At 38.7% G+C, this 13,686-nt stretch overlaps 2 protein-coding genes across 3 annotated transcripts in view; one reads left to right on the plus strand and one right to left on the minus strand.

Annotated features, from left to right (window-relative positions):
• Nucleotides 1–5,363, minus strand: part of LOC126467941 (coiled-coil domain-containing protein 149) — a 70,816-nt gene extending 65,453 nt beyond the window's left edge. The window contains exons 1-3 of one of the 2 annotated variants that reach the window (XM_050096507.1): nucleotides 5,289–5,343; nucleotides 4,856–5,112; nucleotides 2,641–2,799 (exon numbers count right to left, since the gene is read on the minus strand). In XM_050096507.1, coding sequence (XP_049952464.1) covers nucleotides 2,641–2,799; nucleotides 4,856–4,912 — 216 coding nt within the window. In that variant the 5' untranslated portion in view covers nucleotides 4,913–5,112; nucleotides 5,289–5,343. Of the gene's footprint in view, nucleotides 1–2,640; nucleotides 2,800–4,855; nucleotides 5,113–5,288 lie in introns of both variants that reach the window. The other variant, XM_050096508.1, reaches the window with a different exon arrangement.
• Nucleotides 5,364–6,636: 1,273 nt separating this feature from the next.
• Nucleotides 6,637–13,686, plus strand: part of LOC126467968 (transmembrane protein 192) — a 34,288-nt gene continuing 27,238 nt past the window's right edge. The window contains exons 1-3 of the mRNA XM_050096509.1: nucleotides 6,637–6,789; nucleotides 6,861–6,998; nucleotides 7,077–7,193. Coding sequence (XP_049952466.1) covers nucleotides 6,751–6,789; nucleotides 6,861–6,998; nucleotides 7,077–7,193 — 294 coding nt within the window. The 5' untranslated portion in view covers nucleotides 6,637–6,750. The remainder of the gene's footprint in view (nucleotides 6,790–6,860; nucleotides 6,999–7,076; nucleotides 7,194–13,686) is intronic.

Genomic DNA, 13,686 nt, shown 5'->3' on the forward strand with positions numbered 1-13,686 from the left:
TGCCCGATTAAGGGATCTGACATTCCACGCTCCGATCCACAGAACACCAGTTTTCTTTTCCTGATAACGACATCCTCTTGAGTAGTCCCCACCCGGAGATCCGAATGGGGGACTATTTTACCTCCAGAATATTTTACCCAAGAGGACGCCATCATCATTTAATCATACAGTAAAGCTGCATGCCCTCGGGAAAAATTACAGCCATAGTTTCCCCTTGCTTTCAGCCGTTCGCAGTACCGGAACAGCAAGGCCGTTTTGGTTATTGTTACAAGGCCATATCAGTCAATCATCCAGACTGTTGCCCTTGCAACTACTGAAAAGGCTGCTGCCCCTCTTCAGGAACCACAAGTTTGTCTGGCCTCTCAACAGATAACCCTCCGTTGTGGTTTTACCTACGGTACGGCTATCTGTATCGCTGACGCACGCAAGCCTCCCCACCAACGGCAAGGTCCATGGTTCATGGGGGGGCAATTGTGATACACTATGGAAAAAACAGCCAAACATTGGCAACAACGAAGATTATGAATATCTATTAGGTCCCAACCTAACAACAACCTAAGGAATCTTGACATACTAAAAAAAATGTTATTAGATTGGGCAATTGTCACGGGCTACTCTATACTATCATCTGACTAACTATGACCAACAACAACGAATTGCCAACAGCACCATGCAACTGGTGAGTTGCAGACATCATACGTGCACCTTAGTTTTATATCTATACATCAATCAATGGAATTCATCTTATATCCAAAAGATTAAATAGCAGTTTAATTTCAGAGCAAATTATTGTACTTGCACCATTCTTCAACTTTCTTTTGGTGTTGAGGAGGAAGAAAAGAAAATATTGTATGCTGATGACATGACAATACTAAATAGTGACCAAAATATGGAACAGCTTGAGAGAAGAGCATACATATCTGCAAATGTCACAGCTCTATGGTTGTTGGAAAATGAACTGGTTATAAATCTAAAAAAGACTATGTATGCAGTGTTTACAAACAAGAAAAAGTCTGTAGACATGGATTTAGAGGTTGATGGAACATGGCTGGAAGAAGTAGAATCTGCTAGATTCTTAGGTATTCTTGTGGATAATGAACTGAAATGGAAAAAACATTAATAATGTCTGTAAAAAACTGAGCTCTGTCATATTCTTAATGATGCAGCTATCACAGTATTCAGACAAGAACCTTCTGTGTACAGTGTACTTTTTGAACCATACTTACATTATGGAGTGACTGTGTGGGGAAATTCAAACAAACAAGAGACAAAACAAGTGTTCACATTTAAAAAAAAAAAAAAAAAAAAAAAAAGAAAAAAAAGAAAAACCAATTAGGACCATTTTAAGAAGAAAGACCTCTGAAAGGTGCAGAAACTGTTTCAAGAATTTAGGTATCTTAACTTTTTCATCATTGTATATATAAAAAACAATAATGTACATCACAAAAGGTACTGAGGACTGGATTACAAATGCTAGTGTACACACCCACAATACAAGAAGGAAGAATGAAGTACGGAGCATACCCCACCGACAGGCAATGCTAGAAAAAGGACCCCAGAACTCTGGTATCAGACTACTAAGAAGTCTGATAAGATTTTTACAGTGTTGCAGAATACTTATGCGATTAAATTTGTATATATTGTTATTCATTATCAGTGATGTAAAAATGTAAACTAAAGGTGTAGAAAAATAAGTGATAATGAATGTTAATGTTAATGAATGTCCTATATTACACGTACATTTACTGTACACAATGTAATCTTACAAGATCAAATAAAATTCAATTCAATTCAATTTTTCCTCAGTAAATGAATTACATTTGTTGGCACTTACCATGTTGTGTTCATATGATCTGTTGTTAGTTCTTATGTGGTCTGAAAATACTTACACAAATTATTTAATCATCAGGTATACCAATTAAGTAATAAGTTATTGGTGTTATGCTGTGTATGGCAAATGCCCAAAAAGAAAATAAAAACATTACAAACCCCCCTTTTTTTCATTCACAGCTGATTTTCCTCTCAACTAATCTCTTCATTAACATCAACAGCTTAGTGATCCTCACTGTTCAGCTGGTTGGTTGTTTGTATATGGATACAAAACATCTACATCATGAATTGTCAAGAATTTGCAAAATGAAGACCAGTGTGATTAGATAAAACATTTAAAAATTATTTAACACAACTGAAATCAGTGACCAATGCTTTAAAAACTTTCACTTAATCACGCTGGCCCACAGTGCAGTTGTAAAAATGGCTATTTTTACATTTCTTACACAGTAGATGCCTTTTGCGACTGCTGCTGAGCTGTGAGAGTGAAAAATATCATGCAGAGTTTGGAAGAACAGTTACGAATCGACTTTGAGGGTCAAGTTCAACTGTCTCAACTGACAAGCGGTATGTCGGGTTCAAGATTTAGTATAGAGTTATGTCAAGATTTGCCACTGTTATTACCAACACTGCCACTTTATTGCAACCTGACATTTTCTTAACTGTGTTTCTCTAAATGGATTTTACATATAGGACCAGCACAAAGCAGCTTCGAGTAAGTGGTAGCCTATAGTAGAGTATGAGGGAAGAATTGCAACAAGGAAGGAAGGGAAGAAGGAAGGAAAAAAAGACAGAAAGAAAGATAGTTACCATCTCGTGAGATTTTTTCTTGAGAGCAGAATATCGATCTTGAAGCTGCTCCGCCATCAACTTAAACTGGTCTCTCTCTGTTCGGCATTGGTCTAATTCCTTGCTAAGAATTAACAATGCTTCAGCCTTACTCTGCAGCTTTCTTCTTAATGCAGAATTCTGTACAAAGAAAAAACATTTTAGCAATTTCCATAAAGCAAAGCACTTCTTGCTCAATATTTAATTTGCTAAAATTGATATCGTACAGCCTCTGTCACAATCATGTGTGTATATGCCAAGATAAACTTCCTTCAGATCTACAAGCCATTTCAGTAAATAAACATTTATATTTAATTTATCAGCGGAATTTACAAACCACTTGAAACACCAACTGACAGCAACAGCTCATTCTGTCTGATATCTTATAGAGCTATCCTTTTCTGCAAAACTGCTGGATGCTAGTATATGATAAACTGTCACAAATATCTTACATGCTCTAAATTTACAGAAACAGAATAAGATGAAACTAAGAATGAATACTGACATTGTTAACAAAATGCAATCAAACAGCAAGTCTAATACTCTTTGACCAAAGCAGTAAAATTAGTTAGGCTCAGAAATGGATGATGAGTAGACTTAGATTACAAATGTAAGAACCATAAGATGAAAAGACATTACAATAGAAATGGCACTTCAAAAGGTCAGAAAGGGATTTGAGAAAACTCAAAGAACGCCATATTGAATATAGTAGAGTTCAGTAAACTTTAAAAAAATAAAAAAAAATAAAAGAAAGGGGGGGGGGCAATAAAGAAAGAAAGAAAGAAAGAAAGAAAGAAAGAAAGAAAGAAAGAAAAACTGGTCAATTAAGTGGGGATTAATCGAAATCGTTGACACCACCTGTCAGCTTTGACCAATGATGACATTGAAGTGACTGACAAATAATTAACTGAAATACAGTATTTGTAACATACATACGACAACAATAATTGCCGTCACATTCATGACATAACATTCGTTGCCATCACCATCTCGCAACCAGCCTGTATGCTTTCAACCTAATATAGACCTTGGACTACACAACAACATGTCATCACAATTAAGACTTTGTATTAAAATTCATATTGGCTTTGCAAACCCTCAACCAAACTGTCAACTTTTGGCTTATGCTAAATCCCAGACTATGCTACACATCAGTCTGTCACCACAACCCACATAAAAAAAATTATATAGTCAAAAAGCAAATGTTATTAGTATTCTGTTCTCTTACTGTTAGCATGAATTGTTGAACTGTGTTTTATTCAACTCATGACATACATTTGCAATCCATTTGGTTTGCGTACAGGAGATATGTCAAAAATTTATTATATAGTTACAATGCCCAGTATTGATAGGGTCAGTTCACTTTTCTGTGGAGAAGAAGAGTTAAAAATCTGTTTTACATTGTAAGGGTAGCAATTGCAATAAAAAATAAATACAGCCCCTATTGATAGCACAATGACAGAAATCAAATACTTTCACAATACAAGAGAACATGGGGCTGTCACACGAAAACAAAGAAAAAAATCATAGTCATTATAATGTCATCTCTGAAACAGGAAATCACCATGCAATCAAATTTAAAACAGGAAATCAACATGCAATCAAATTTCAGTTTCCAAACAGCATCAAAAGAGGTCTTCTTCCGATGTAATGCTCGCAGGCAGATCACATTTGAAAAAACAGAGCATACTGTCACATTTTCAAGAAATTGTACGAAAAACTATTTTCTCACCCTTCCCACACAAAATGTCTATATAGCTTACACATAATACAAAGATGATTGTGATATGATTACGTATTAGACAACTCAAGTAAATTTCAATTTATAAATGGAATGCAACAGGGCCATGTGACAGTAGTGGAAAAATGTTCTCAAAAGTACATAATTATGGTAGGGATTAACTAGGTAGCTGGGACTGATGACCTTAGCAGTTAAGTCCCATCAGATTTCACACACAACTAGGTAGAGCATACGGTAAGAAAAGATGCGATTTCTACCTCTTTTGAGCATTATTTTAACTAGTGATGAAGTGTCTTAGTTGTTGTTAATGGTGCTGCAGATAAAGGATTTTACATTTAGTGACTAATTAGTCTTTAATTACAGGATTTACAACTCTAAAACGTAAGATGTATACGAATGTTTTGCACAGCTGACCGGCAACCTATATGTACCGAACTGTCAAATGATGCAACTTACCTCGGCTAAGAAATTTTCAACATATTCTTCTACGGCTACTTTCCCACCACCTTCCATTGTGTGAAAATAATGGTGTACAAAAAGGTAACACCAATATAATTACTGCCTTTAACGCTTGATAAACATACTGCCATAACAACTGCTGTCACGTCAAGTTTGTGATCACACAGTCCACAGTGTGACCAACTATCAGCGAACTTAGGAAATTATATGATTCGGTCAGCCACCAGGTCTATGTGTTTGTAACGTTGGCGAAACTGTGAAAACATAATGTTTATTTTATTATATTACTAGCTGAGCACCGGGCATTGCACGAGTATGTATTTCAGTTCTAACATAGTCATTTGCATTAACAGTCAAACTTGATCACACCAATCACTTATGGTTGCTTCAAGTCCATCCCGTACGTAATTTCTGTTGACTTGCCCTTTACCTGCACAAGATCTCACACAATGTTTTAGTGTTTCATCCCACACGCTCCATTTGAGCGGCGTGGTGGACTGTCAGCTGTACGATACTCTGCTCTTCAGCGAAGAGTATTCATAAAAACATAACAAAGATGATAGAAAAATAAAAATGAGGGCTGTTTTCATTTTAAATTAAAATATTAATGATGGACAGCTAAAAAAACGAGGAATATATACAATTTAAAAGCACAGTTGCAATGAGGTGAAATCTTTTATGAAAAACACTTGAGCACTTCACTTTTCCATGACTTCGGAATGACCCGCATTGGGTAAAAAAGTGTTCTGGTAGAGGAGTGCGTATGTTCCATAGAGGTCTGGAGGGTGTGGGTAAAGTAATAGGGGTCTGTTAGGTGGGGCAACTACGGAGATGATAGGAGGTGAAGCAGATACTCAGACGGGGGGAAGGACGGGGTGTGAGGAGCAGTAATGGTGCGTACTGTGTGGCGAGCTGGTGGTACAAGAGGAAAGGGATACGGGTGGGTGCTGAGACGAAAGGAAAGAGGAGCCCTGATGTTGAGTGGGACAGGTGGGGAAGGATTAAAATTGATAGGATGGATAAATATCGAGGCGGATCTCATTGTCTGGAAGAGGGATTGGGTTGAAGTTGCGTTGAGAGAGGATATGGAGTATGTGTAGGGATGCGTTTGTGAAGGCGCGGCAGTATACTGGGTCAGCGAGCAGAGGCGGTACAATCGGGTTATCGAAATCTACTTTACGGTAAGTTTATGGAATGCGGAGGTGTTCGATGTGAGTGAAAAGGAGGAGAGGGGGGGGGGGGGATCTCACAGAATGGAAATATAGTAGATGATAAATAATACATCATTGTGAGATGATACCTGGATGAATTTATAAAACCACTTGCCACATTTTTCTTTGTGTTTCTTATCACTGGAATTATATGCAGAGAAGGAAGCAAACAAATACTGCACAGTTTAGTTTAAATCTGGGTGGCTAGGACGACACTTGTACCGTCGTCCTGTTGAGTGATCTCACCCTGTTACATTGGCCGCAATAGCTCCTTTTGAAATCCCAATATATTGAATACAGAAGTATTAACATACTGGAACGCAAACTGTGCGCTTTTTGGCGGCCAAATGAGTAAAAGAATTATGAAGCTCCGCTGCATGAATAACGAAAATAACTGATTTTCCTATTAGCTTCTTTCTTATTATTTATAGCTATATCAATTAACAGATAATGAAAGATTAACAAAAATCCTGTTCGACAGTGTGGCAGGGATCTCAAGCAACCGACGTCTGAAGAGAATTATTTATGTTGAGCTGTTGGCTGCCTTGTAAACAAGTGAAGCGTGCAAGCACAAAGTAAACATACTTTGCATGAGTGACGAGTATTTGTAAATATTGCGGATTTCGACATTTCTGTTACGGTTTTGTTCGTCCTGTCGTTGTACTGTAATGTCAGGCAGGGATGGTTAGCCTTACCAGAAGTTTTAACACATCGACTAGCGTAAGTTTCAGTACTGCCGTTATTTCTGTTACGTAGCCCAAATGTCTAACATAAATCTATTTTTATTGTAGGGAGGAATATTTTTCAATGACAACTCAGTGTCAGAAGATGACGCTCAGCTGCTGCAGCCAGCTGCCGGTTCTAATAGGCGCGACAACTTCGCACCCCTAAACACAATTCTGCTCTCTGCGTTTCATCTGTCCGTTGCTGTATGTATATGTTCACATACATCTTTCGTTGACTGGTACTGAGGTCAGGTATCTATTGAAGTAGTAATTTTTTTTCAGGTGGGCGTGTTTTTGGTGTCAGTGGTGCTTAGTGCAGTCAATGATGCCAGCAATCGACAGTGCTTGTCATATTTCATTGTGCTATATTTGCATGCACTGTTTTGGTGTATATCATGGGTACGTACTTCTGCAAATTATAACCTTTTGTGACCATGAGAGGAAGTGCAGAAATATTTGTTTTCCCTACGCCTCCTTGTTTTATTTTAGTCTATTTCTGTTGTTGGCAAAAGAATCATTGCCTCCTACATCACTGAGATTATTTGGATACTTCCCACATGCTAATAGTTTTCCTGAACTGTGAAGATGGGAGCTTGCTGTCCAACACTCCTTGTGTCCCAAAACTCTGATGCCTTACCCTTAATTTTTACCTCTTTGTTCCCTTACTGTCCCTACGGATGGGTCCCTCTCGTCCTGGGGTCTGAGTGATCTGCCTTTCCTTTCTAATCTTCCACACTCTGTTCCTCTCTCCTCAATGAAGTAGTGACTGATAGTTCAGAAAGCTAGGATGGTCTCACAATGTTTACTTTTATATATGTTTATTTCAGTACTAAACATTTAATCTCATGAAGGTAAGTATTGGCCAGCACTTATGCCTCATATTTGTTAATTTTGTTGGTAGAATTTTCATTTGATACAGCACAAAGATTGGATGGACTTGGAAATTGGCCTGTATTCCATGTGATCTAGGAACCGATTGCAGTAGGAGATATACATTACTTCTCATGAAATTCAACATTGCATTAAAATGTATAAATGAATGATGGCGTTACATCTTATTGACAGCATGGCCACATCCCATCAAAACACATTGCAGGAAATCTGATTCCTAGGATTGAACTATAGATGAAGGGTAACAGCATATTCCATATATGATATTTCTGGGAAGCATTTGACACTGTGCCCCACTGCAGACTGTTAATGAAGGTACATGCATATAGAGTATGTTGCCAGGTATTTGATCTGACAAACTGAGTGTGCAGCAATCTGTAACTGTTTGCTGATGATGCTGTGGTGTATGGGAAAGTGTCATCATTAAGTGACTGCAAGAGGATACAAGATTACATAGTCAAAATTTCTAGTTGTGTGTTGAGTGGCAGCTTGCTGTAAATGTAGAAAATGTAAGTTAATGCAGGTGAGTAGGAAAAACAATCGTATAATGTTTGACTACACCATTAGTAGTGTGCTGCTTGACTCAGCTGTATCAGTTAAATATCAAGGCTTAACATTGCCAAGTGATATGAAATAAAATAAGCATGTATGGGTGGTAGTAAGGAAGGCGTATGATTTACTTTTGTTTATTGGGAGAATTTTAGGAAAGTGTGCATCATTTGTGAAGGAGACCACATACAGAACACTTGTGTGACCCATTCTTAAGAACTGCTCAAGTGCTTTTGATCTTCAACAGGTTAGATTAAAGGATGGCATCAATGCAATTCAGAGGTGGGCTGCTATATTTTGTGTAAGGACATGAAAATAAGATAACAGAAATTAGGGCTCATGCAGAGGCATATAGACATTCATTTTTCCACCCCTCTGTTTGCTAGTGGAACAGGAAAGGAAATGACTTGTAATTGTAGAAGGTACACTTCACCATACTCCATACAGTGGCTTGCATAGTATGTATGTAGATGTAGATTGTACTGGAAAAGAGATCTGATGTGTTGAGATGGAGTTAAGGATGGAACAGTAGCAATATAAACCTATACTGTTTCAGTAGCTCTGTGCGCACATGGTTTTTTCATTGTGTAACATCTTGTCTACAAGCCTTTGGGATCAACAATTGATTGTTTCTACCGAATGTGTGAAGTGCATGATAAATAACTCAGCCCTTGCCACCTTATCCCTGGCAACTGCAGTCACATTCCAGAGGTCATCTTGGGTTCTTAATTTCATTTTTGACTCCCCCCCCCTCCCTCTCTCCCTCCCTCCAACTGCGATCTGTGGCAAGATATGACCAGCTAAGAGCAACAGGCTGTTTTTTTTCCGTAACCTGCACATGAGCTACCACACATATGTATTTTGAAACCTGGTCTGGGAGCAGATTACTTTTTTAGTCTTTAGTTGTTCCATTCATTGAAAAATTACCATATTCTGTGAGAATCTAGCTGACCATCCATAATGAGAAACATTCCAAGTACATGGGAAAACATCAGCCACATACTGGCACAGTGTTGCACAGGTATTGTGAAGTGCCCCATGGATATTTTTGCCAACTTTCAGCCTTTCACTTCTTCCATATAACTGTTCACAGAAGAAACCCTTGATTCATAAGAAAAATTTTTGTCTGTTGGAACCAATACTCTCCTTCCTTGTAACTCAGTAACTAGTGGAACAGAATGCACCAACCCAGGGAAAGAATATTCCAATTGGAATGTGCTCCATAAAGTATTTTAATGTGATGTGCTTTTTAACTCATTTTTGCACGGCCATTATTCTAATGTGCCAGAGTTCTGTTCCCGCATGTCTACAGATTCTTCAATTCTAGGATACTGTTCTATTCATTATCATGAAGTATATGCAGGAATTCATTCACCACATTCCTGGCTTCAGTGCTGTCGCTTGTTTCACAGGACCAATCACACTGTCAGTGGTAATCTGTCAATTATGAGGCATGACATGAGTAAAGTGAGATGTTGCAAGTATCTTGCTTAGATTTGTGTGCTATCAAAGCCGACCACAAGAATGAAAGATATGCTTATGGACATAACTGACTATTTACAGCAAATACTGCCACACAAGTGAGACAGTTTCTAGGAAATACGGAAGCGTCCGATCCCGCCCGTCTGCTTTGATCCATGACGTCGCAAATATGGCTGAAATGACCATAAACCACGATTCCAATATGGCACATATAAAGTTAGTACGTACTCATGATGAGGATGAAAATACATCGAGAAACAAACACACACACTTTCCACAAAATGCCTAATGACACTAACGGGACAAGCGTGGGAAATGGGGTGTTTTTGGGTGACTGTAAACTAAATATAAACAAATTTAGACACCACTCCCATACAAAACAACACAAAACGACGAAAAGAACCATCACAAAACTCCCCAAATATCAGTAAACACAATATCATCTGGAATCGGACACTTCCCTTGACCTATATAGCTCAACAGCAGCTCCCGATCCCATACATTAGGGTCAAACACTTCCCTTGGCCTATATAGCTCAAAAACATCTCCCGATACCAATATCAACATACACAGCCACACATTGGGATCGGACACTTCCCTTGACCTGCGCACTGTTAATTTTATCCGTCATATCCATTCCTGAACAAAAACAACAACCAATTAATTTTACTGAAATTACCATACGATGTACAGCGAACAACACTAAATTACCCTTCACACAAAATTGTTAACTCACTGAAACGAATTCCACTGTAAAGCACAGCCGACACTCGAACAATTCTGGATAATGAGCAAAAGCAAACTGAGCCCATTACACCACAGAAACGAAAACCCTGAACATACCACCAGAGAGCACAACAAACCACAACACGACAACATCTACAAACATGCTACACTCGCAAACCAAACTTCGCGCCGTCATAACGCCACACACGACAACACCCTTACGTCACGGGTCAAAGCCAACACGTGGGATCGGACGCTTCTGTCGACCCCAGTTTCTATTGTGAACAATATTCTACAAGATAAACTGTACCATAATCACATTTCAGGTGAGGTTCAATGGTCCTAAAAATGTAAAGCATCCTCAGCTCTCCATTTTAGCCTTTTAGACCACATTTGCAATAATGAGACTGACAGATATAGTGCACTGATGTGCTCTGCCTCTTGTATCTTCTAACTTGTTAGACCTGGGTGTAATACAGCAGATAGTATCTGATGTAAATCATGATATTTATATCATAGGAGGAAAATATTTGAATCTTCAGAGTGAACAAGAAACTCGCAAAGTCAGATCAGTCACCACATAAGAAACTTGGTGAAATATTAAAAATTTTGAACAGTGAGGGCTCCAGATTTGGGCTACACAATGTATGGACAAAGCCTGTGCTGTAGGAGCTAAGAATATGTCAATTTGTACAGCTGTTATTCTAGTTCTTTGTCTGTTATTACCATAGAACATAGCATTATTATACAGTGGTACAATTTACTGGTGTAATACTAATTTACTTTACCTTCTTACTAACATTTATAATTTGCTTTATCACCTACCATGTTTGTCTTACTTTCACTTATTTTAGACACTTTATTATAACATTGGTATCCTTATCATATCATCATTACCATCATTATCATTTAACAGCTTCATTTTCCCTATGCTGTGTACAAGCTTTCTCCGTATATTCTGATCATGTTAAACCCTATTACTCATGGCACCATAGTGTTCTTCCTCTTGCTGCAGTGGTCATCTAACATGTTCTTGGTTTTCCTACCCACTGAGTTTCTTCTACTTTTCTCTTAAATTTACTCAATGTTGCTTTCCCTGGCATCCTTGGATCTCATAAAAGTGATCTAACATGTTGGTAGAAACATAAGCTGACTGGCCCTATTTACAGTTGCTTTCATGGTGAGATTGCCTCAACAAATTACGTTTTCAAAGTAGTCATCGCTTTCCACAATTCCCAGGGGTAACTACCTATGTTAATGTTTTCTGCATCCCCCCCCCCCCCCCCCAATTGCACCCTGTTCATCTCCCTCTCTTACAGTGACATTACTACTCCTCTGACACGACTTATTTGGAAATTGTATTTCTGGAATTCATCCATCCACCAGTCCAGTCTAAGTTGTGCAGCCACCTCTGTTTCTCCCCAGTTCACATCATCAGCAGCAAAAGCCAAGGCATTACACTGCACATGGGATTTCTTGATGTTCTTCATTGTCACCCATGAAAGTGATAAACAGCAGTAGCAGTGGAGCACTACCTGGCTGGACTCCACTTCTTGTCTAAAGCCAGGATGAAATGACTTATGCCAAATTGCATAAAGCAGTGCATTGTTCATACTAGATCTTAGTTGTTCTTGCCAAATTTTCAGGCATATTTCTGTTTCTCAGGCACTTCCAGAATTATTCTTTTTTTGTGTTGTCATATGCCTTTCTGATATCAAGGGACACTGTGATCAGCTCTTTACCTTTACCTAACATTAGTGCCACTGTTATTACTCTTTTCATTTTTCATTTTGCTTTTAATGCTATTGTGTTCAGATTATTTTTTCTCTATTTAGCAAGATTCATTTTCCTGTTGCCCCTTTCTTGTCCCACATCTGCTGCAACCCCTTTTTTCTCTTTTTCACACACCATTTTTTATCTGCTCCTTCCTAGTCAGCTTTTCCTCCATTCCTCCATTTCACCCCTTTCAAGTATCCCTCCCTCCCTTGGTGCATTCTGCAAGACATGTCATGCTCTGTCACTGTGTGTGGGCTGACCCAAAGCTGGCTATCATTTCAACCAAGAGTATCCTCAAACTGCACCCGAATGCATGGTGCTCCATGCCACATGAGCAAATCTTGGGTCCTTGCCAGCTCACTCAGTTAAGTTCTGTCACATATTTCAAGATATAGACATCAATGTAATACATTCACTGGATATTTGGCTAAAGCCAAGCATTCCTTCCAGTTCCATAAATGTAGATGGCTTTGTTTTTAAAAGACATGACAGATGTAGCAGACGAGGGGAACAATAAGTGGATACGTACACTCTGACTGATTACATACTGCAGTACACACATCCAATTGTAATGAACTCAAATAAAATATATGTTCATAGAGATCAAATCACTTAAGTGAAAGTTCTTTATCTGTGATCCCACCAAACCAAAAATAGGTGGGATGATCTTTTGAAACAGCCCTTTCAGGTCTCAAATTGTCAAGTGAGTATTATTATTGCTGATGACATTAGTATAAATTTTCTTTTTGCATGTAAATTCAAGTGCATGCTTTCATCAAGTGTAATGCTACTTCAGCTTGCTCCTACCCAGCAAATAACCAATAGTCACAGACTCATAGATAAATTTGTAATGAAATCGTCCAATTGAGTAATTCATACCAGTTAGACATCAGACCTGACATACCTGTCCAGGACATAATTTTCATAAGTCACTCAATTAACTACATACAGAGGCTTTAATGTGACTGAATGTGCAGATGAGTTGCAAGAGAGAGATTTGGAGAGGACTTGTTCCATTCCTAGGCATAAATGACAAACTTAATGGATTTATTAACAAACTTATGCGGGATGAAAGCAGAGCTCACCATCTGCAGCATCCTCAACAGGACTGACTGTGGACCTTTGGTACAGAGCCGAGTAGAGGGTCTGAATCAGAGGCTGAGAAGGTTCTGCGACCGTGTGGGCTGCAGATTCCTCGACTTGCACCATAGGGTGGTGGGGTTTCAGGTCCCGCTGGATAGGTCAGGAGTCCACTACATGCAGCAAGTGGCTACACGGGTAGCAGGGGTTGTGTGGTGTGGACTGGGTGGTTTTTTAGGTTAGATGGCCTAGGGCAAGTACAGAAAGGGCAGCAGCCTCAAAGGGTGCGGGGCAAAGTCAGGACATGCAGGGGCCAAGCAGCAATGGGTATTGTAATTGTAAACTGTCAAAACTTCATTGGTAAAGTACCGGAACTTCAAGCGCTGAT

This window comes from Schistocerca serialis, chromosome 1 (genome assembly GCF_023864345.2).
Source record: "Schistocerca serialis cubense isolate TAMUIC-IGC-003099 chromosome 1, iqSchSeri2.2, whole genome shotgun sequence".
Taxonomy (NCBI): Eukaryota; Metazoa; Arthropoda; class Insecta; order Orthoptera; family Acrididae; genus Schistocerca; species Schistocerca serialis.